Source organism: Schistocerca americana, chromosome 3, assembly GCF_021461395.2.
Source record: "Schistocerca americana isolate TAMUIC-IGC-003095 chromosome 3, iqSchAmer2.1, whole genome shotgun sequence".
Taxonomy (NCBI): Eukaryota; Metazoa; Arthropoda; class Insecta; order Orthoptera; family Acrididae; genus Schistocerca; species Schistocerca americana.
The window spans coordinates 388,365,270-388,389,907 of record NC_060121.1 but is presented as its reverse complement, the minus strand read 5'-3'; the positions used below and the strand labels follow the sequence as shown (position 1 = coordinate 388,389,907).

General features: G+C 39.3%; 1 protein-coding gene across 4 annotated transcripts in view; it reads right to left on the bottom strand.

The window, feature by feature from the left end:
• Positions 1-24,638, bottom strand: part of LOC124606921 (uncharacterized aarF domain-containing protein kinase 2-like) — a 105,006-nt gene that overhangs the window by 65,615 nt on the left and 14,753 nt on the right. Inside the window, exons 3-4 of one of the 4 annotated variants that reach the window (XM_047139032.1) lie at positions 19,239-19,296; positions 9,196-9,265 (exon numbers count right to left, since the gene is read on the bottom strand). The exons of 1 other annotated variant lie outside the window; for it this stretch is intronic. In XM_047139032.1, the coding sequence (XP_046994988.1) occupies positions 9,196-9,265; positions 19,239-19,296 (128 nt within the window). Of the gene's footprint in view, positions 1-9,195; positions 9,285-19,238; positions 19,297-24,638 lie in introns of those variants that run through there. 2 more of the 4 variants (XM_047139034.1, XM_047139035.1) reach the window with 2 other exon arrangements.

Below are 24,638 nucleotides of genomic sequence, written 5' to 3'. Positions count from 1 at the left end.
AGTACTTACTGCAACCTACATCCTTCTGAATCTGCTTAGTGTATTCATCTCTTGGTCTCCCTATACGATTTTTACCCTCCACGCTGTCCTCCAATGCTAAATTTGTGATCCCTTGATGCCTCAGAACATGTCCTACCAACCGATCCCTTCTTCTAGTCAAGTTGTGCCACAAACTCCTCTTCTCCCCAATTCTATTCAATACCTCCTCATTAGTTATGTGATCTACCCATCTAATCTTCAGCATTCTTCTGTAGCACCACATTTCAAAAGCTTCTATTCTCTTCTTGTCTAAACTATTTATTGTCCATGTTTCACTTCCATACATGGCCACACTCCATACATATACTTTCAGAAACGACTTCCTGACACTTAAACCAATACTCGATGTTAACAAATTTCTCTTCTTCAGAAACGCTTTCCTTGCCATTGCCAGTCTACATTTTATATCCTCTCTACTTCGATCATCATCAGTGATTTTGCCCCGCAAATAGCAAAACTCATCTGCTACTTTAAGTGTCTCATGTCCTAATCTAATTTCTTCAGCATCACCCGATTTAATTGAATGACATTCGATTATCCTCGTCTTGCTTTTGTTGATGTTTATCTTATAACCTCTTTTCAAGACACTGTCCATTCCGTTCAACTGCTCTTCCAAGTCCTTTGCTGTCTCTAACAGAATTACAATGTGATCGGTGAACCTCAAAGTTTTTATTTCTTCTCCATGGATTTTAATACCTACTCCGAACTTTTCTTTTGTTTCCTTTACTGCTTGCTCAATATACAGATTGAATAGCATCGTGGAGAGGCTACAACCCTGTCTCACTCCCTTCCCAACCACTGCTTTCCTTTCATGCCCCTCGATTCTTATAACTGCCATCTGCTTTCTGTACAAATTGTAAATAGCCTTTCGCTCCCTGTATTTTACCCCTGCCACCTTCAGCATTTGAAAGAGAGTATTCCAGTCAACATTGTCAAAAGCTTTCTCTAAGTCTACAAATGCTATAAACGTAGGTTTGCCTTTCCTTAATCTTTCTTCTAAAATAAGTCGTGGGGTCAGTATTGCCTTCAAACATTTCAACGGAATCCAAAGTGATATTCTCCGAGGTCAGCTTCTACCAGTTTTTCCATTCGTCTGTAAAGAATTGGCGTTAGTATTTTGCAGATTCCAAAAACACCGATCATCTGAAACTCAACTCACACTTTTCTCACATAACATACTAAAAGCTTTGGGTCACGGCAGTTGGTAGATGCAGTATTTCTTGATACCCAAACAGCATATGACTCAGTACCACACCTATGCTTATTGTCAAAAGTTCGATTACATAGGGGTATCAAGTGAAATTTGTACTAGATTGAGGACTTTTTGGTAGGGAGGATGCAGCATGTTATCTTGGATCAAGAGTCATTATCAGATGCAGCATTAACTTCGGTTGTGTCCCAGGGACGTGTCTTGGGTCTCTTGCTGTTCATCTTGAATATTAATGAGATCTTGCGGACAATATTAATAGTAACCTCAGACTGTTTGCAGATGATGCAGTTATCTATAATGAAATGCTGTCTGAAAGAGGCTTCACAAATATTAAGTCTGATCTTGATAAGATTTGACAGTGGTGCAAAGATTGGCAACTTGCTAAAATGTTCAGTAATATAAAATTGTGCACTCCACAAAACAAAAAACTGTAATATCCTATGACTATAATATCAATGATTCATAGTTGAAATGACACAAATCATACAAATACCTGGGTGTAACACTTTGTAGGGATAGGCTAACCTTTGGGTACAGCAGGTGGTACACTTCGGTTTATTGATAGAATATTTGGGATGTGCAATCAGTCTAAAAAGGAAATTGCTTGAAAATCACTTGTGTGACCCATTCAAGAATATTGTTGAAGTGTGTGGGACCCATTCCAAACAGGACTAACAGGAGGTATTTGACATATATAGAGAAGGACAGCACAAATGGCCACAGGTTTGTCTGACCCATGGGAAAATGTTACAGAGATACGGAAGAAACCGAACTAGCAGATTCTTGAAGACAGACCTAAACTATCCCGAGAAATTCTACTAATAAAGTTTCAAGAAATGGCTTTAAGTGATGATTCCATGAATATACAACAACTGCCTACATTTGCTCATGTAGGGATCATGAGGACAAGATTAGCATAATTACAGCACACACACAATTCCATGAAATGCAACCATCATCTCATTCCAAAGTGTCAGAAATGTCCAACTAACACATCCACACTGCAGCATGTCAAGTTTTATTACTGTCTTTGTTCACCGAATCTATGACAACAATGATGTAGAAAAGAATGTATCAGCCATGAAGAGTTTAAAAAACCAAGAGGAAAATAAAACTGCAAAGTAGTTGGAAGGCTATTACTATAGGTGATCTGTCTCGAGCTGAATGCAATATTTAAAAAAATAATGTCAAATACGTACAACATCCTATACTGGATTAGATATATGGATGACATCTTCTGCCTGATAGAAAAACCAAACAAAAAAATTGACCAGTTATACACAGACACATATTTTGTTCATGGTAAGATACACTTTACAATAGAGAAAGAGCAAAATACACAGTTAAATTCCTTGGACATCACGATAAAGATTCAAAACATCCAACACACATTTGACATATACCAAAAACCAACAACAGACACAATTATACATAAGACACCAAAACACCCCAGTTCTCAAAAGCAGGCAGCACTTAGATACATACTCCACAGACTAAGCACAGTACCATTAGACACAATCACAAAAAAGAAATGACTACAGTAATACAAATAGCCACAAACAATGGATACAAATAGATCTTAGCAACAAAGCTGAACAAGACAATCAAGAAACAGAAAAGAACAAACACCCAGCTGTTACCAACACAAGGACAAAATTACAAATACACAAAATACAAGAATAGAAACAAAACAAAGTGTGAAAGAGACAGAAAGCAAAAATATGGTATAAAATGACGTACAACCACAAATACACACACAGAATATCCTATATTTTCAAAAAACAAGGCCTAAGAATAGCCCACTAAACCAACAAATCAATTCAGAAATGCCTCACAAAAACAATTGGAAAAACTGATCTATATCAGAAATCAGGAATATAACAACTGAAATGCATTACATCTGATGGAAGATACATAAATCAATCAAGGAGAACATTTGACACCAGATACAAAGAACATGTAAGAGCATGGAAGTATAGGACAAATCATTCAACTTTTGCAGGACACTTACACCAACACCAACATAAAGTAACAGCCAGAGACAACAACAAAAAACTCTTCCTCACCTTACAAGAAAACTTCCACGTCCAAAAAACTATAACAGAACAGAAACAACTCATAAATGATCAGGTCAACTTGGCAAACCACACACTCTTTAAACTGATTGACCACTCAATATAACATTAAATGTACACATAAAACCACAGGCTCAATTTACCACTACCATCTCCTCTCCAATTCTGTCCTATAATCACCGTCCCGGCCCATCCTGGCTCCACACCCCTCATCCCCTCCAAAAGAAAAGAAATTTCACTAAAAACACACACACACACACACACACACACACACACACACAGAAAAGAAAAGGAAACGAACAGACATAAATACTGTTGCAGTGCAGAACGAGAAACAGTTTAAGAAAGTGAAGCATAAATAATGCAGTGCAAGAAATACTGCATAATCGCAAAAACTGTTGAGTGCAAATGGGAAACGAAGGCTTTTGACACTAGTCACAGCTATCAAGGAGGGAAGGAACAGGATATGTAAAGAAACACTATAGGTAACTTTCACACCAACTTTAGAAACAAAACTCTGTTTTTAACCTAAAACAACCAAAAATGTACAAACACATCCATTTTTAAGAATAACCATAGAAGATGCTTCATAAATAAAAGCAAAATGCATCTGGTGTAATGCTTTTTAATTAAACAGCAGTCAGCTCAAGACAGATAACTTATAGTAACAGATTTTAACAGCTGCTGCGGAAAATGACCACGCAAACAAACATAGTTGGAAGTCCATTTATGAAATCCACATAGTGTTATTTAAAAAAGCATGTATCACAAAGAAAGCTGTTGTTACTGGCTTTGATACTTGCTGGTGACTATTTTCCTGACAAGTGTTATGGTAGAAGTAAGACCTTTCCGTTAAACTGCTTTTCCTTAAAATCTGATTTTATTTGAATCTCAGCGTTAGTCCAGCTGGCATGCCACTATCTGATTTTTGTAAGGTAAACATGGGGCACATTTGAGTTAACAATATGTTGATAGCAATGTGGCTCCTTGTTTGTTGTGTTGTGTAACAAGCAGAAAAGCATTGCAGTTCAGTATAACTAAATGGCAAGATGTCCCACGAATCCTGCACCCAACTGAACAAGCACTAGTTAATATTTTTAAAGTCAAGTTTGCATACACTGAGGTGACAAGTCATGGGATACCTCCTAATATTGTGTCGGACCTCCTTGGAGATCAGTGTTAAATGCCCTAGTGACAATGAGGTCATTAGAGATGGAACACAAGTTCAGATTGTGTCAAGGATGGGGTACGAAATTGGTCCTATCCTTTCAAAGGAACCATCCTGGCATTTGCCTTAAGCGATTTTGAGGTAAATCATGGAATACCTAAATCAGGATGGCCGGACTTGGGCTTGAACCTGTCATCCTCCCAAATGCAAGTCCAGTGTGCTAACCACTACGCCACCTCACTCAGTTGGACCTCCTACTGTCCAGCATAATGCAGCAACTCGGTGTGGTATGGACTCAACAATTCGTTGCACTGTACGTCCCCTGAAGAAATATTGATCCATGCTGCCACTGAAGCCATCCATAGCTGGAAAAGTTTTGCATGTGAATGATTTCGTACATGAACTGACCTTTCAAATATGTCCCATAAATGTTCAGGGGGATTCATGTCAGGCCATGTGGGTGGTCATATCATTTGCTCAAACTGTCCAGAATGTTCTTCAAACCAATTATGAACAACTGTGGACCGGTGACAAGGCACATTGTCACCCATAAAAATTCCATCATTGTTTGAGAACATGAAGTACATGAACAGCTGCAAATGGTCTCCAAGTAGCAGAACAATCATTTCCAGTCCATGATCAGTTCAGTTGGACCAGAGGACCCTATCCACTTCACGTGAAGCCACCACCGGCTTGCACAGTGCCCTGTTGACAACTTGAGTCTGTGGTTTCGTGGAGTCTCCACAACACTGAAACCCAACCATCAGCTCTCATCCATGGTTTCGTGGGGTCTGCACAACATTCAAACCCTAACATCAGCTCTTAACAACTGAAATCAGGACTCATTTGACCGGGTCATAATTTTCCAGTTATCTAGCGTCCTACGAATATGGTCATGAGCCCAGGAGAGCCACTCCTCATGATGTCATGTTGTTAGCAAAGACACTTGCATTGGCTGTCTGCTGCCATAGCCTGTTAACGCCAAATTTTGCCACACTGTCCTAATGGATATGTTCATATGTCCCACATTGATTAATGTGGCTGTTTCATGCAGTGTCGCTTGTCTGTTAGCACTGACAACTCTATGCAAATGCCAATGTTGTCGGCCATTAAATGAAGGCCGTCAGCAGCTATGTCACCCTGTTGAGAGGCAGTGACTGAAATTTGGTATTCTCGGGCACAATCTTGACACTTGGAACACTGAACTCCCTAATGATTCCCGAAATGGAATGTCCCATGCTAGCTCCAACTAATTCACCTCATGGATCCATAATCACATCAGAAACCTTTTCACCTGAATCACCTGAGTACCAGTGGCAGCACTGCCAATGCACTGACCTTTTATACCTTGTGTATGCAATACTACTGCCATCAGTATAGGTGCATATTGGTTTCCCATGACTTTAGTCACCTCATGTAAAAAGATGAAGAGACGTAATGATTCACCTGATCTCAATGGTTACGAAGCTCTAGATCCCGTTTCTGCTATTCCATCATAATAGAAACACTCACACAAACCAAGACCCAGGTGGTCACTTTGATCATAACATCATTGACTGTTGATGAATACATAGTTTTAGAGTGTTGCAGATGGAGGGGGAGGGTCTACAGATTGAGAAACAAGGTAGGTGTAGCAAAGTTCTGGAAGGAAAAAAAGTCTAGAGACCAGGGTCTCAATAACATTGGTAAAACTTTTAATAATATTGGAAACAAATGACACAATACTGAGACAGAAGAGAATTGGAAAGGGAAATGAAAACAAAGGATAATTTATGCACTGGGAAGTGGACATATGAGGATGAATGTGATTTCAGTCTTTCTCGGTGTATTCCACTGATGAATTCTTCTCGGGTTATCAGCTGAGTGGTGGCATCGCCTTGTTGCAACATTTCAATGAGTTTGGTACCCATCATCTTCTGGTGAGGATGAAGACTTGTGGAAGAATGACCAAGGGGTTTACTGAATGAAAGGCATCCTGAGGCACCACTTCCCAGAGTTATATCTCTGAGGAGGAGGAGGAATGTGTGGTGGTGGTGCTGGTGGTGGTGGTGGTGGGGAGTGAGTGAATTCAAATGGCAATAATATTGTAGCAGCTTCTGCACTCATAACTATTGCAGTGCGCAGCAAGGTAGGCAGTTGGACACTTTGCAATTAGGCATAGTTTGACGATATCCATTCATGTACATATACAGCTGGTTATTTACCATATGAAGATAGTGTTGAACAGTGCTTGTATCAAGACCTGTACATGACTGGAGTGCTTTCACACATGGCCCTGTCTTCAGTCACATAAGAAGCATGTGTGAGCAGTAGGATGTACTGGGTGAATATACAGAAAAAGTCTTGTATCTGAGTCATCCATAGGGCAAACCCAAGCACTGTTGGATTAGGAGATGAAATGGCATGGAAAGGGATGGGATAATGCACAGGTTGAGTGAGAGATGGAATATAACTTTGGGAAGGAGGCTTGGGGTCAGCCCAGGAATTTGAGCACAGTATTATTCATTTCATATCACTAGGAGAGGTAACCAAAAACATGATGAAGATTACAGTAGGATTTCTAAAGATCTGAGTATAAGTGACGATTTAGAAGTGTCATTTGGGCTACAAAAAAAAATTGATGCTGAGATATGTTTACGGCTAATCAGGGAGAATGTTTTCTGGCTGTAAAGACATTTGTAAAGTTATCAGCATGTTGAGATAGCCTGGGAGGGAGGGATGTTTTGATATGGAGAAGATAACTGTTGTCAAAATCGAGATAATGTTGGTCGTTAATGTGTGTGTGTGTGTGAGGGGGGGGGGGGGGGGGTGGTGCACGTGCTTCCGAGTGGAAAAGGGGAGTGTTTGTGAGTGTTGCTCCTAAAGCCATGAAAAGAGGGAAAGCTCAAAATCCAATGAAATTACCTGTCCTCACACATGCCTATGCATCACCCATCATTAACCTGCTGGTGACCAGTTTCTTGTCATAATTTTTTGGGCTTTTTTTTGTTCAAGTGTTTTGATTATTGCAAATACTGTCTGCCAGAAAAATGTATACACATCTTAAGGAACGAAAAGTATTACTTAAGCGTTTATTTTACATTTAATAATTGATCACACATGTTGTGCAGCCTTCAGTTTAGCACATGATTACTTTTATTTGTTCAACATTGCCATACACATAACAGAACAATGAGCGTTCATTGCAACTATGTCAATGTTACAGTGGAGATCGCTGCACATCACTGTAATCTCCTGTCGAAGTTCCTCCAACATGTGTGGCTTACATTGATAGATGTTATCTTTCACAGTTCCGCACAAGTAAAAGTCCATAAGTGTTCGATATGGTGACCATGGAGGGAACTAAATGGGCCCTCTTCGTCCAATCCAATGCCCCAGAAAATTGTCAGCCACGAAAGCTCATACAGCTAGGTGGTAGTGTAGTGGCACTCCATTCTGTTGGCAGAAGACCTCTTCTTCAGCTCCATAAAGCACATGTATACCTGGCAAAATTGATGTGCGTATCATTTCCAGGTACACTTCTCCAGTGACAGTAGCATCAAAGAAAGAGGGTACTATTAAGCCCTTAGATGATACTCCACACCACACATGAACCCCTGGTAGATTGACCGCTTTATCCAGATAAACATGCGGATTTTTTGGTGTCCAGTACACACTGTTATGCCGATTCACGGGTCCATTAAGTTTAAATTGTGCCTCGTCACTCCACAATACCAAATTGTTCGTCATCAGTTACCATTTGCTGATACCATTCACAAAATTGCATTCGCCGATCAGTATCGTCGTCATTAATCGCATGCAGTAATAATGGAATGTAAATTTTCCACTTTGCAGCTTTCAGAATTCTTTGTACACTTGTACTGCTAACCCCCACTTCACGTGCACATTGTGGAGCAGACTTCTTTGGAGAATTAACAAACGTTTCCAATACAAGAGCCAATGATGCAGGACTTTTAGCTGTACGCTGTTTTCCTGATCTTCCTTTGTGAATATCACAAATAATTCCATGCAATTCAAACTTGTCAATAATGTGTTTAATTGTTAGGCAGGTTGACAATTCTGTTTCACTCTCCCGTCTCCACTGATGCTGCATTTCAACGGCATTATCAAACTTGAAAAACCACTTCACAATTCATTTTCGTTGCTTGAATGTCAAGCGTGCTCCAGCCATATTATTTTCTCAATACCGAGATGAAAGTACTAACATCTGTTGAGCCAAAGACCTTACTACAATACACTCATAATTCAAATCGAATGACACTATCGATATCTCGATAGAGCCTGACAAAGACTGTATACATTTTTCTGGCAGACTCTGTAGTGTAATGCGCCATCTGCAGCTAAAAAAATTGTACGTAGTTTCTGGAATAATTTCATAATTCTGAAACCCCACCCCTTTTAGTTGGTTTTTACCTGGCACTACTGTTTCTTTTCATATGTTGAAGATTGTCATGTATACCGCTTCAGACACCATTCAAAACAAAGACCAATCAAGATTGACCAAACAGAACTCATATCCTTCCTTGGCTCTCAAAACTTCACTAAATTTTATATTAGTAATTAAAAAATGTACCATAACACAAAACTCAATAACAAGGGCAAAGACACCTCCACCTTCTTGTACATTACAAGATCAAAATGAAATTTTTATAGGAGATAAAGTTAGCACAGTGTCAATACATAATTTCAACCATCTGTTGTACCTTAAGAGCTCATTCATGTTCGGATGGACAACCTTCACAGCAACGGGTAGAAGATCATCATCAGGCATACCTAACAAATACAGTAAAATCTACACAAGTAAGTGGTGTGACTAACGTCAGTTTAAAGATTTATATATACTTATGATTTAAGATACATAATTCAATATGTGAAAACTCCTTACTTCAATGAATTAAGGATCAAGTTTGTACAACATGTAAATAGAGAGCAAATATATAGCTTCAAGTTCAAAAGATGGCAATGATTAACTATGTAATCAGACAACACTCTACGCTACACGCAATATCAGTTTATTTTCAACTGTGGTATTACAGCTACTAGTATTATTTAATAACATCCCTGCATGAAGAACAGCTTAGTTATTGCTCATCAGTAGTCTTCCTAATATTTTAAAATTGGGTTATTGTCATTCAAATTATTTTCTTTTTCTTTGGCATTCATCCTCCTACTGAGAGGTGGTCACAGAAAACATTCACAACAACAATTACTGAAGAAAATTGCAGAACTGCTGTTACCTAATTTAATAATCATTGATATCATCCCAATAAAATCACAGGAGCAAGTTCTCATACCCCAAAAAAATTCAATAAAAATATAATTTTACTATTAAAATGTGGAAAACAAGACAACATGTATGACATACAATTTCACTGTATCTTACTAACACAATTTAATAAAATCTTCTTGGCTGAAGCAGAGACATGTGAACAGAATGCATTACATGAGAATGGATGAAGTAAATTGAACTCGTGACTGGTAACATGAATGTGTAAAGACAGTGTCATCAACCACACTGCAGAAAGTAGTTATCAATTTAGAAACACTATGAAGTAATTAGTCAGTGAAGTTTGAACTAATTGGTGTGGCACAGAGACCGAGAAGATTTTATTGGTCACTTTAATCATCCTAAGTGAAAAGAAAGTCTGAGTATATTTGATAATAAAAGTTTTTCTAATTAAACTAATCACTTCCTTTCAGGACTAATACTTAATGTCCACTATTAAAACACCATGCCTTCATAACTGCTGATCATAACACTGCTTTTCTCTAGATGAATCATTCCTCTCATTTCATTCTATGTTCAACATTGGTGTGTAACAGTAATTAATTTATAAGCAGTGCTAATACACAATCAAATACTTCATTTTTTCTCTCAAAGGTAAATATGAAAAGTGTGTCTCATGAGACACAACAATAATCACTCAAACAATACGGTCGGATACAAAACTTTAAACTATTATTACACACCAATAACTTCAAGGTAAACCTGAAATACTCCAGACAAAGAAATCATTCAAACATATTCAACGATAAACTGAAAAAAAGTGTATGAGGTCATAAACAATGACTGAAAACTGATAAATGCAAGACAGCTACCAACGATAATTAAGTGCTTTGGTATGAAAGTAGGTATAGTGAACAGTGGAGATTTGATAGAAATTTCTCTTAGCACCAATAAATAAATGGAACAAGCTCATTTCCATAATGAATTGAAATGTTTTAGGAATAAAAAGCAGCATGAAAATCTGATTTCGATTATATGAACTAGAGTACTGCAAAGGGAATTGTGTAGAAATTGGAAATTACATGGGTGAATGCTCCATAGCAGCTTTAAGCCTGGTGGGCATCAAGAGCAATAGTGTAAAAGTGGAGAGCCTGTAGCTCGCTTTTTTCTTTCTTTTTTTTTTTACCGACAAATGCTCATCAGAAGTCTTACAAACATACTAACACATTTTTAAATATGTGGATCAGTTTTTGGTGAGGAGAAATTTTCACTTGTGTTACAGTTGTAAAAAATGCCTTTGAGGTACATAGTGTAGAATATAAATAAAAATTCTGCAGAAATTGAATTACTTCACCCGTATTTTATCAGGATTCTCAGGAATGTCTGATGATGAAATATTGCTCACAAAGTATCATAGTTGAATGCTTTGTGATAAAGGAATAAGACCCTCCTGCAGGAGTGTAAAACTTCATAACTCAGCAAATGGCACTGTAGGCTGAGCTGTGCTATCTGTTATCAGAGAAAAATTACACACAAAAAACCTCTTCTTACATGTAGCACAAATACATCACCAAATCACAAGGCAACCAAAAATGCATATATGCATCTCAGAGTTAGAAGAAATCAAAGAATGGAAAATCCAGGATGGAATAACGACAACATCATGAAAAGCACAGACTGGTACTCACCATATAGAGGAGACACTGAGTCACAGTCATACACAACAAAAGACTGCAATACATTTGCCTCCTTCTGAAGTACAAATACACACATTCACATAAGTGCAACCCACACACACATGACCACTGACTGACTCTGATCCCTGAGGCCGGAGCAGGCACTTAAATCCAGGATGGGGGGGGGGGGGGGGGCATTTGCATGCATGTGGGCACGTGCTTTCTACTTTAGAAGGAGGCCTTTTGTCAAAAAGCTCAAATGTGTAGCAGTCTTTTAGTTGTCCTCTTTGCAACTCAAACATGTCCTCTATATGGTAAGGTAACGTCAACAATGAAAATACATCCCCCACAACCACATAAAAAAATTCTGAGTCTACTATCACCTTTTTTTATTATGGAAGCTCGAATTTGGGCTTTAACTACAAACAAACTATACACCAATCGCAAAATGACTTAAGCTAATATTTTTCTTGTTTTATTCTGCATTAGGTCATATGGAGCAATTTAATTTTAAAGTTCAACATACGAATTTCATTTTGGATCATAGTACAGATTGTCCAGTCTTGGGCGTCTTTTTTCAATCACTCAAGAAAAAAAGTTTTTACAGTTTTTCTAGAGTAATGTTTTCTCAGCACAGGATAAACATAACAGAGGGCGTGGATTTCTTTTGAAAGTCTCTTTCGTAGTTGTCAGAAGCCGCAACCACTGTGACCATAAAATGGGATATGGATTTTATAAAAGTACCTTATTGACACCAACATGGTAGCTACATCATATCAAGATGCCTCCGAGACCACTATTGTCAGTGGGTGAACTTGTAATAGTTTTAAGTGCTATTTATTTATTTCCAAGTGAGCGAGAAAAGTAGGTTTCCTGTGTACCAGGAAGTGACACACTGTCTTGAAATATCATTATCAGTGAGGAGCGTAGCAGCTGCTTCAAAGGATAAGGATGCAAATATGTTACCCAGGTCAAGGAAAAAACATTGTGTTTGTCCAGGGCAAGAACAAATCACTTTTTTTATTTTTTATTTTATTTTTTTACGTGTACACGGTATTTGCACAATTAAAATACCTCCACCTCAAACTGGTAGAAAATACGGTAGATTTTCCTGATATTTCTGTTCTGGCATAATCACAAGTGCCCGAACGAAGACGAAGAATGAAAGACATGAGAATGCGGTGAAACATTAGCCAATGGTGTGCAGAATAGGACCGCACCATGACAGGACCGCCCTCAAGCTGAAGTGAATACAGGCGCCGCTCCTGCCAGCCTTGGCCACTCAGATCAGCTTAGTATACGGACATTAGTGGACAGGATTCGCGGAGCAGAGAGTGCAATGATATCAGACTGTAGTGATCCATATCCATTGACTGTTTGAACATTGTGTACAGCAAGGAATCAGATTTATGTTGCATGTCATCCATCTGCTTTATTGAAATAAAACTACTAATGTTATTTGCTTGAATTATTGTATAGCATTCCGAGAATGCGGCATCCTTTAGGCATCCTATACGCGACGAGTGGGCGGGACCCAACAACTGGCGATGAGAATCCTCTGAACCCAGTGCCCGACGGCCATGAACTTTTCGTTTATATTGTGCTGGCGCCTTAGTTCTCTCTTGTCTTTACTTTGCAGGGGTATTTATTTGCTTTAACAGTTTCTTATCGTTTTTGATACTCAGTGTTGTCAGGTAGGCATTGCAGAAAATGTTTGTACATATTTTTGTTGCATTTGTGACTTCCAACATGTCACCTCTCCTCCCCCTCCCCCCCCCCCCCCACTTGCCCCACCCACTGCTCAGGCACCACAGCGGCAAGTCTTAGATGCCACACAGCTAATGTAGACGTTTCAGTTTCAGACGCAGCCAATATCTACACTGCTCAACAAGGTGCAGCAGCTACTGGCCAACACTGCGCGCCTGACAGAACAAGCACCGTCACTACAGCTGCTATATCACCTTTTTGACAGTTTTGTGACCAAGAAGAGGAATGGCTCAAGTGGTTATCACAGGTTGAAGCACATTTACTAGCCCACAATCTTGCAGTTACTGTGAAACTTCCCTATCTATTATCCACGGTAGAAAGTTCAGAGTCCAGATTAATTCAAAAACTCTTTCCTCACACCACTCTGAGTGAACTTGCATATGACAGTGTTATCTCTTCACTGACTGACCATTATGACCAACAAGTGAATGTGGTAGCAGCTATGTATCAATTCTTTCATTGCAAAAAAAACAGTCAGAACAAACTTATCGCATGAGTGGATAACAGATTTGCAAGTTATGACAAGGAAACGTAAATTAAATGTGCTTGTGGTGCTTCATATTCAGATATTATGTTGTATCATGTCAAACTGAGAGAACATATTTTGAAACAGTCTGATCCATCATTTCAGCAGGTAGTTCAAATGCTAGATCAGTATGATTCCGGTACCTTGTCAGCTCATGTATTTGAGCAGCCAGCTATTTTCCGGGTTGCGACCCTTGCTTGCGATTGCCGCATTCCGCACCAGCAGCTTGCGCTAACCAAGCCGAGTAAACAACGTTCCATGCCGCATAAGCAGTTTGCTAAACAGGCAGCTACACAGGCTAACAGAATTAAGTCTTGTCGTAGGTGTTATTCACAGCATAAATGCCGGACTGCCCCTCCCGACAAGCTCATTGTTATGCTTGTGGTAGGAAAGGACATGTGCAACCCGTTTGTTTGCAACAGAACAAACATAAGAATTCAGCCCACTCACAAAACTCTCGTCACAATGCCCATGTCATTAATGCAGTGTATTTCAACTCGACTGCAACTAGCAAGCATCCGTCAGTCAAACAAACTTTTTGTTCATTCACTTATTTGTGGGAAATGTGGGAAATTTCAGTTGGGCACAGGTGCCTCTGTCACATTGCTCAATCGTCACACATATGAACTGTTAGGCTCACAATGCCTGTCTAAAACTAGCTCGCAACTGAAGCTTATAATGGACAAGACACTACCATTCTCAGAACATGTACTTTGCCTGCCACGTATCGCTCGCATACAATGACTTTTACAGTACTACAATTATGCGTGTGTGTGAGAACATATTTGATCTTGATTCTTCTGATTTGTTTGGCTTTAACATTCAGGACAATGTGTTGTCAGTGTCTGCATTCAATGCAAAAGGCAGTGTAGCTAGCTTGCTAAAAGAATTCCTGAAACTCTTTTCTGAAGGATTAGGCAAAGCTAACAATTTTGTTGCACATATTACGCTGAAAGACGATGCTTAGTCAAAATTTTGCTGGGCCAGATCTGTTCCCATTGCATTACGGGACAAAGTCGCAGCTGAACTTAAGGAATGGCAAGATAACAGAGTTATTGTGCCCATATCAGCTATTCAATGGACAAGTCCATTGGTTTTGCTCCACAAACCTTCAGGTCACATTCACCTATGTGTTGACTTTAAGTCTACAGTCAACCCACAAACTGTCATTCATACTTATCCATTGCTGTGCCCAGAGGATCTCATGGGCAAATTAGGCACTGGACACTACTTTTCAAGAACTGATTTGCGCGAAGCATATCTTCAAATACTGCTCGATGACGAATCTCAAAAAGTGTGTATAGTAAATACTCATTTGGGCTTGTTTAAATATTTGCGTTTGCCTTTTGGCAGTGCTTCCACACCAGCCATTTTTCAACGATCTGCCGCAAAAATTCTCTGCTTGGCCTTAGTCACAATAACCACGGCAACATGTGCACATAGACTTTGTGGGCCCTTTTTGGAATACTCATTGGTTGATTATGGTTGACTCGTACAGCAAGTTTCCTTTTGTTGTGCCAATGAACTCGACATCACGCAGCACACTTTGGGTGTTGTCATCAATCATCTGCCTAGAAGGTTTACCTGAAGTAAAAGTGTCAGACAACAGCCCTCAAGTTCACGTTGAACGAATTTGAAACATTCTGTGAACGCAATGGCATACAGCATTTAACTAGTGCACTGTTCGATCCACAGTCAAATGACGAAGCAGAACTTTTTGTCAGAACCTTGAAGCAGCAGATGGCCAAACATCGCTTCACACACACTAGGGATCAAGCACTGCAACTGTTTATCACCTCATATCACTCGCACCCATGAGATGGACCATCGCCGGCGCAATTGCTTCACGGCCGTTGCCATCAGACATTGCTCCACCTGCTCCAACCTCCTCACCATCCGGCTCCGAAGGAAGTCTGCAAGTATCGCTTCGCACCACATGATATTGTCTTTTACTCAATTTTTAGTGACAGGAGACGGTAGGCACAAGGTGAGATCGTCCATAGACTTGGCGCTTGTATGTATCTTCTTTCAGGTCCCCATGGCTTGCACCTACAGCAGCCAGCAGAGTATGTCATCACGACACCATGGGACGACCCCATGGAGACGTAGGTGGAACCTCCTGCGTCTCCTCTCATCCTACCGATGGGAGCTGGACCCACCCACACCTCAGCAGTCACCACCTTCATCTGGTTCATGGCAGGCAGCAGGAGGTGGACTTGTACCCTTCTGATCATTTTCCGGGGGACATTTCCGTCAAAGCGCAGGCCATATGGTGTGGTATGGCCGTAAGTTTGATGTCTCCTGCAGCCACAGCTTCCAGCCCAACAATGCGCCCACACTCCTGCCCCCATCTCCTCCCCCCCCCCCCCCTCCCCGCTATGGTTGCACTCCCTACACGACAACGGTCCGATGCTTTGGGGGGAGGAATGTTCTGGCATAACCACAAGTGCCGGAACAAAAATGAAGAATGCAAGACTTGAGAAGGCAGTGAAACGATGTTGGCCAACAGTGCGCGGAATAGCACCTCAACATGACAGGACCGCCCTCAAGCCAAAGTGAATATAAATGCCGTTCCTGCCAGCCTCGCCCGCTCAGATCAGCTCAGTACATGGACATTAGTGGACAGATTCACAGAGTATTAGCACGGCCTAGCAGAGAGCGCTACGATATCACATTGTAGTGATCCATATGCATTGACTGTTTGAACATTGTGTGCAGCAAGGACTCGGATTTAAGCAGCATGTCGCCCACCGCTTGTGACGCCTTTGTACATTATAGTTAAGTATTTTCAATCTGCTTTATTGAAATAAAACTACTAATGTTATTTCTTGAACTGTTGTATAGCATTCCAGGAACACAACTTTTTTTAGGCACCCTATACACAATGAGTGGGCAGGACCAAACAATTTCATTCTCTACTCTTTTGAAAGCAGTTAAAACCTCAAGACTCTGTTTCCAAATACTTAACAGAAAACCAATGCTAATGGAGTCTGTGACAGATGCTGTATCCCAAAATACCTCCTTTAGGAAAATGAGAGAGCTACAAACAAAGGGCTACAAGATCTTTTTTGCAGACGAGACCTGGTGCGGGCAGAATTGGACAATGGAGTATGCATGGCAAGAAAACATGGTTGATTCTTCAGAAAATAGCTTTGAAAACTATAATCAATACTGAGCATACATTCAACAAATTTATGAATGCTGTGGAGAGTTACAGACACCTTGGGAGCTGGAAAATAGATCATAATTTTCCACGTCACATCAGAAATTATGAGGATTTCTTGATGGCACAGAACTTTGTTTTTATTTGAAAGAAAGGAACCAGAGATTACCACAACAAAATGAAATTGGCCAATTATGACGAATGGTTAAAGAAAGTCCTTAGTTTATTGCCTTAAAGGTCAGCTGTTGTTATAGATCAAGTACCATATCATATGATGGTCGATTCTTCAACTAAAAACTCAAGCATGTCGAGGCTGAGAGGTGAAATCATACCTTGGGTAGCATCAAATGATATTTCACTACCACCTGAAGTTGATGATTTTAGTAAATTGACTAAGGCAGGGCTGATACTCCCAGATAGGCCTTATTTTCAAACATCAATAAAGAAACTGGAACAAGAAACAACTTCAACAAGAAGTAAATATTGTTTGATAGCCAGTGGCTCATACTGAGCTTAATCCAATGGAGACCATATGGCCTTATGAAAGGGATAAGTAGCAAGAACAAATACAGCTAACACTTCAGAAAATTGTAGAAGTAAGGATGCACTTAAAATTTCATGCTGAGAAGCCATACATACTATAACTCCAGAAGTCTGGATAAAGTGTATTAAACATGCCAGGAAAATTGAAGACAGCTACTGGGAGAAATATGAACTGTCTGAAAATGTCGTTCAGGTTGAGCCAGTCGTAAATGTCCTTCAGGTTGAGCCAGTCATAATCAACATGAATAAGAGTAGCTGGTTCAGGGGAAACTGTGATTTTGCAGAAGTGGAATACTGGTAGATACAATTACTTTAAAAATGAGCAAATAATGTAAATAGCTCTTGTAAAAATTGTGTAAATTGGTACAAACCATTTTTTAATGTGCCATTGGAAGTCTAAAGCCCTCATAAGAAAAGGTGATGGGAAACGGATTTTTTATACACTTCAAGTGTACATATACATTTTTTTATACACTTCAAGTTACATAGTTTTAAAGTGAACAGTTCCTAGAGAATATACCTGAAACTGGACAATCCTTGCCACAATCTAAAGTACAACTCATATATCGAACTTTAAAATCAAATTGCTCCATACAGCCTAATGCAGAATAAAACAAGAAAAATATTGGTATAACTCAATTTATGTCCAATTGGTTCACTTGTAATTAAAGCATAAATTTGAGTCTCCATAATAAAAAGTCCAATAGTAAAACTAAAAAGTACCACTCTATTTTACATAAAACCAAAAACAATATTTTCATCACCCAGGATCTTTATAACACTGAAGATGAATTCAACAGACTTAGTTCAGGTTGGCGATTATGACAGTGAAGAAGCTATGTTAGTAGAGTCTGAATATACCAATGTGTCACTTATTCATGATAAAAAGTTATTACCTTCTTTCAGAATTGAGTGATGTCATTGGAACCACAATAAATATTTGCTTCCAAAAGCAATACATTCATGCCTCAGTTCATTAAATCCTTAGCAGTACTTCACAAGGTCAGCTACTCAGAGCTGAAACACAACGGAAGGCCACATGATGCGCAAGTTCAAAATCAAAAAGGCCAGAAGCACAAAGTGTGCTGAATATCTGGATTCCTATTACACAAATATGATAAATCCATGAAGGCCACAAACAAATTTTAGCTTCTCTCACATTACAGAAGCTGGTCCCCACTGTGCCATGCATAACTATTATCCTACAGGAATATCTGAGGCTGTCTACAGAATCCCACCATTAAGGTTTACAGGTAGGTTAAAAATTCAGTTGGAAACTGTGAGGAAAGCTAGAACATTTCTGACAGTGAAATAAATGAAGAAATAAATGAAGAAAGTAGTACATGTTGAATAACCAACTCTGAAGATAAGAAAAGATTAAGGAAGTGAGGATGATAGGGGAGATAAGAAAAATATATGGTGTCAGATTTCAAGAACCAGGGAAATTTCAGTGACCTACCAACTGGTACAATTGAAGTGATAATTCAAAAGATGCAGACCAGTAGAACACTGTATTACTGGGAGAGCATAGCAGCATTTACCAACTATGATGAAATGTAACTTTGGGAAAATTAAACCCAATGACCACACATTCATTTGACATTATCTCCGCCCACTTAAGAGGCTAGTATTCCACTACTCTGCCATCTCAGTTTGTTCAACGTGATAATGAATTAAATAACGTAATAAGCTTATCCAGAATAAATAAAAAAAACAATGTTATAAAAAGGATAGATTGCTACTTAATGTGAAGAATAGATGCAGGTATGAAATGACACCAAGACAGTAAACCTTCTTTCCCTTATCAGACTACAACTAACATACTACAAAATTTAACCTATTACCTCCATCCTGCATCTGGCTGCTGTGAATGAGATTTTGCCTTATGTAAGCTTTGTACACCTGAAATCAAAATACAGGAACAGTTACCAAAATCAATGATAATTATCAAAAGAAAAATGGTGGTTTATATTCCACTTACATATCTGCTAAGTACCCCCTTCCCCAAACACACACACACACACACACACACACACACACACACACACACACACACCTGGGTGACACAATCTGAGCAGTTCTCTTAGGTTGTTCACAGATGATGCTGTAATTTACTGTCTAGTAAGGTCATCTGAAGACCAATATCAGTTGCAAAGCGATTTAGAAAAGATTGCTGTATGGTGTGGCAGGTGGCAGTTGACGCTAAATAATGAAAAGTGTGAGGTGATCCACATGAGTTCCAAAAGAAATCCGCTGGAATTTGATTACTCGATAAATAGTACAATTCTCAAGGCTGTCAATTCAACTAAGTACCTGGGTGTAAAAATTACAAACAACTTCAGTTGGAAAGACCACATAGATAATACTGCGGGGAAGGCGAGCCAAAGGTTGCGTTTCATTGGCAGGACACTTAGAAGACGCAACAAGTCCACTAAAGAGACAGCTTACGCTACACTCGTTCGTCGTCTGTTAGAATATTGCTGCGCGGTGTGGGATCCTTACCAGGTGGGATTGACGGAGGACATCGAAAGGGTGCAAAGAAGGGCAGCTCGTTTTGTATTATCACGTAATAGGGGAGAGAGTGTGGCAGATATGATACGAGAGTTGGGATGGAAGTCAATAAAGCAAAGATGTTTTTCGTCGGCGAGATCTATTTACGAAATTTCAGTCACCAACTTTCTCTTCCGAATGTGAAAATATTTTGTTGAGCCCAACCTACATAGGTAGGAATGATCATCAAAATAAAATAAGAAAAATCAGAACTCTAACAGAAAGGTTTAGGTGTTCGTTTTTCCCGCGCACTGTTCGGGAGTGGAATGGTAGGGAGATAGTATGATTGTGGTTCGATGAACCCTCTGCCAAGCACTTAAATGTGAATTGCAGAGTAATCATGTAGATGTAGATGTAGAATTATGCGAGGCACATTCAGAATTTTTAATTTTTATTCTTTTTTAGAAAAGGTGTATTTGAACAAAATACAGAATATTTTTCAATACATTTGTTGACTATTTTTCCACATAATTGCCATGCATGCAGTTCAATGCATGTGATGAACCGTGGCACGAGCTTCTTTATGCCCTCCTCACAGAACTACCCCACCAGCTCCTTTCCCCACTTCAGAAACTAGAAACTCTTTCTACAACTGGTCATTGGTTGAAAATTTAATTCCACTCATGTGTGCCTTCAGGAAGGAGAAAAGATTACAATATGAAGACGTCAAGTCAGAGGAATGTGGGGGTAGTTCAAAACATCCCAACCAAATGAGTCCAAGAGTTCCTAAGGCTGTGTGAGGACGAGCTACAAGCACACTCCTCTTATCAACATCACCCTTCTTTTGTTTCTGAAAGCTTCTTTTGAGTTTTTTAGAGTCTCACAATATTGTTGAGGGTGCTACTGACCCAGTTTTTCTTGTGCTACTCTGTCAGTAGTTTTGGGACCCATCTTGCTCACAGTTTCCAGTATCCCAGCATTCTTGTGAGTGTCTTGTATACGAGAGTTCAGAAGTGTGAAAACATTGCAGAAATTTCATCCACTGTTGACTATCAGTCTTCATGAACAGCTTCCTCAATTTTTTGCACCATCTCATAGTCAAAATGGAAGGTCTTTCACTGTTCTATTCATTATCAACATTTGTTCTGTCTCCCTACACCACCTAAACACATCCATGTTGTTCATAACACCTTTGCTGTTAATCGTTTTCATTCATGAAAAAATTTCAGTCAATGTTATTCCTTCCATGAGTAGGAAGCCGATCACAGCACGTGACTTGCACCTGGGATTTCTTACTGACATCTTCCACGCAACTGGACACTACAACGTGAGCTTTCTCACTGACATGTTCCTGCGATGCTCACTCGATCAAGTGATCCCCTTCTACCACTCTGTGTTGTCAACTGTCAAAGAACAAAAAACCACAGTCCGTTATGGTCACAATACACTTACTTTATGAATATGCCTCATATATGACCATGACCTTATCTGATTAGTCTCTATCAAAACTGCTATTCTTCGTTTCTTTCTTTTTTTCCATCCTTCCTTATCTCCCTGCTTATATAAAATGATCTTAATTGTCATACATTAAATGTTCTTTGGGTGCCACCAGATAACAAACTGAAATGAAGTCAGCATACAGATAAATAATCAAGATCATCACTGAGTTCAGCATGCAAGCATGCATATTCCAACTCTCCCACTGATATTCTGCCCATGTATCTTGCAGCCACCCTTGGAGTGAGCCAAGAAGTTAACAAAAAAGTGTCAAAAGTGACTTTATATGCTACAATGTGGTGGTACTGCATATGCAAACTGGCACCACAAATACTGCTCAGCAGCAAAGACGTATATTTTGCAGATGCGCATCCCCCCCACCCCCCCCCCATTGGCAGGTGCAGAAAGACCCAATGGTTATTTCCAACATGATGCTGTGGAGGCAATAGACATACGAAAATTTAGATTAGATGACCATGATGATGAGCCACATTAAACTACAAAATTGACCACCAAAATTAACATGAATGCTGGGAGCATCCATGATGAGAAAACATATAGGGGTGATTTCTGAAGGCTTCATCAGATCATGTCCAGGTGAGGTGTTTGATGTCACTATCACTGTCCAACAGGCATGATGGCTGACCATGCACTTCATTCTAGCAGTACCACATTGTCCTGCATGTAGAAGGGCCAGGACCTTATGGTACAACACTTGCAGCATGGAGAGGGTACCTGTGACAGTATGAAGTTTGATCAACTTGTAGAAGGTCCAATAATTACGTGCTGACAATAATAATATGGCCACCTCTGCAGATATAGTGCCATGCCAACCAGCTACAATGATCAGGGATTAACAAGTCTGGCAATGGTTTATGGTCCATCACCAGGTGAAATTGCAGTTCATAGAGGCACATGAGAAGCTTTCTCACCAGAAAGACTATAGAGAATAGTTTCTGCCTTGATCTGTGAGTAGTTCTGCTGGATGGAATTTACAGTTTTCATGATAAGGGCTATGGGGTGTTCAGTACTGCCTTCCTCTTCGTGTGGAAATACTGCCCCCAACTCTGTACTGGGACCCAACGGAACTAGTATGAATTTTTAACAAAGAGTACGGAACCAAACAAGGGGCTGCTAAGAATGATTCTTTAAATTGATGAAAAGCTTGCTTGCAATCTGAACATTAGAAATTTTGCTCCCTTTTTTCTTGGTGTGTTTAAGAGGGTGCAAGACCTGGGCATCATTACCAATAAACTGACAAAAGTAATTTACCTTCCTCCTGAAGGATTGCAGCCCTTTTAAAATTTTCAGTGGCAGCATTTGGTCAATTGTTTGCACATATTTGTATACTGGAAGGTTACCACATTTATTGTTAACAAAGCTGATTTCTAGAAGAACTGGAATTTATGCAAATTGACTTTTAAGCCAGTTTTCTGGAGAAATCAGAATAACAATAACTGATTTTGAAGGTCCTTTTGTAAGTTGGCACCTGTAGTAATTATGTTGTCTAAGTAATGTCACTTCTTGAGGTTTACTGAATCAGCTGCTGAAAGTAGTGTTGGAAGATGGCAGATGCACTTGAAATGCCAAAAGGTGACTGTTGGTACTTGTACAGTTATTTGGGCAGACTCTTGCAAATACTGGCACAGGAGAAGGTGACATGAGAATTATAAGCCTGTATCTTATTTGCATATCTTAATCCCATTGTGAACATGAAAAATTTTTCATAAACTTACATTTTCTCTGCAACCTATTTATATTCAACGTCCATGTTAATTTTTCCACTTATAAGGACAAATGTAGCCACTAAAAGCTGTTATATGGTTATTGTACAGGTAATAGGCTGGTGAACAAAGAACCAAACAAATTTTCCTCCAATAAATGAGAGATCTGATGTGACCGTATCTACTTACAAAGTTAGTTTTCACTAAACTCTGCAAACCTACCAGTAATTTCTGAGATTACCGATCTTAGGATTCCATAGCAACAATACTGCATGCTCTGAGTCATTTCTAAAATTTTGCTTTTACTGCGTTTCAGGCATGAAGAGCACAAAGACTGAGATTGATCACTTTTATAACAAAAGAGACAAACCAAATTTTTATAAATGTAACAATATTTTTCATGTTTCACAAAACAATCTGTACAGGGCAGTAGAACTGCTTAGAGTTCGAGAAGATGCTAAGTCTGATTTTTTTTTACTCCACTAACAACATTGTACATGATAGAGGTGAGCCTTGTAGGTTGATCTTTGTTCCTATTATTGTCTGACATTGGCACAATGTCATAAGAAGTGGATCAATAATTCTTCATTTCACAGGAAAACTCAAAACTTCGCATAATATGTAAGATGTCGTTTAACTATGGATCTGAAAGATGCAATACCTTTGAGGCTACTTCCTTGGTGAAAGTACAATATGTGACAAAGGCCCCCCCTATAATACAATGAGCACTGGAACATCTGCACTGATCATTCAAACATGCAAAATGACACTGCCCACTTAACCCTTTTATCTTGGTGAGCCATTCACGATCAGATTCGATTTCCTGTTTCATGTACCTGTAAAATTCAAGGTTAGAGAGAAGAACTCAAGTTTTACTGTCCTAACGTGACACCACTTACTACACTTGGTTAGAAGATAATTTATCAGGATCCTCTAGCACACACAACTAATTGAGTAGACCAAATCCATTCTGTAGGCAACAGAATAAAAGTACAGATTTTCATGAATATCTAGATTTAATACAATAAATTCTGTAAGGTGGTGATGGAGGTAACACTAACATAGATTCTGTCTGTCTTTCATTTCAGAAAAGGATTGAAACACAAGAATAGTCATGTAGATGATGTTGCATTCTCTGATGTTATTAGTTGCTGTAGAATGTATACTTGCTGCTGTTCTTGCTGTAATCAATGCTGGTTCTACCCAGACATGTGTTTGGAACTTCTCTTTGTCATTGTTACATTGCTGGTGCAAGTTTTACTTCAATGGTCTGCACTGTTTTCATATCAACCCCATTGTATTGTGGATACAACAAAATTTATTTGCGCAACACCCGCAAACATAAGATACTAAGTTACCAGTGTGAAATAATAACCAACTGAATGGTAATGTGGAAGATGTAATTCAGTCAACCATGTTCTACATAACCAGAGTTTTTGCTGCTGGTGGAACTAGACTTAGTACTCACTACTTCGGTTTTCTTCATATGTATTATCAACTCACCTATCTCGGGACATAGTGTAAGGTTATAGT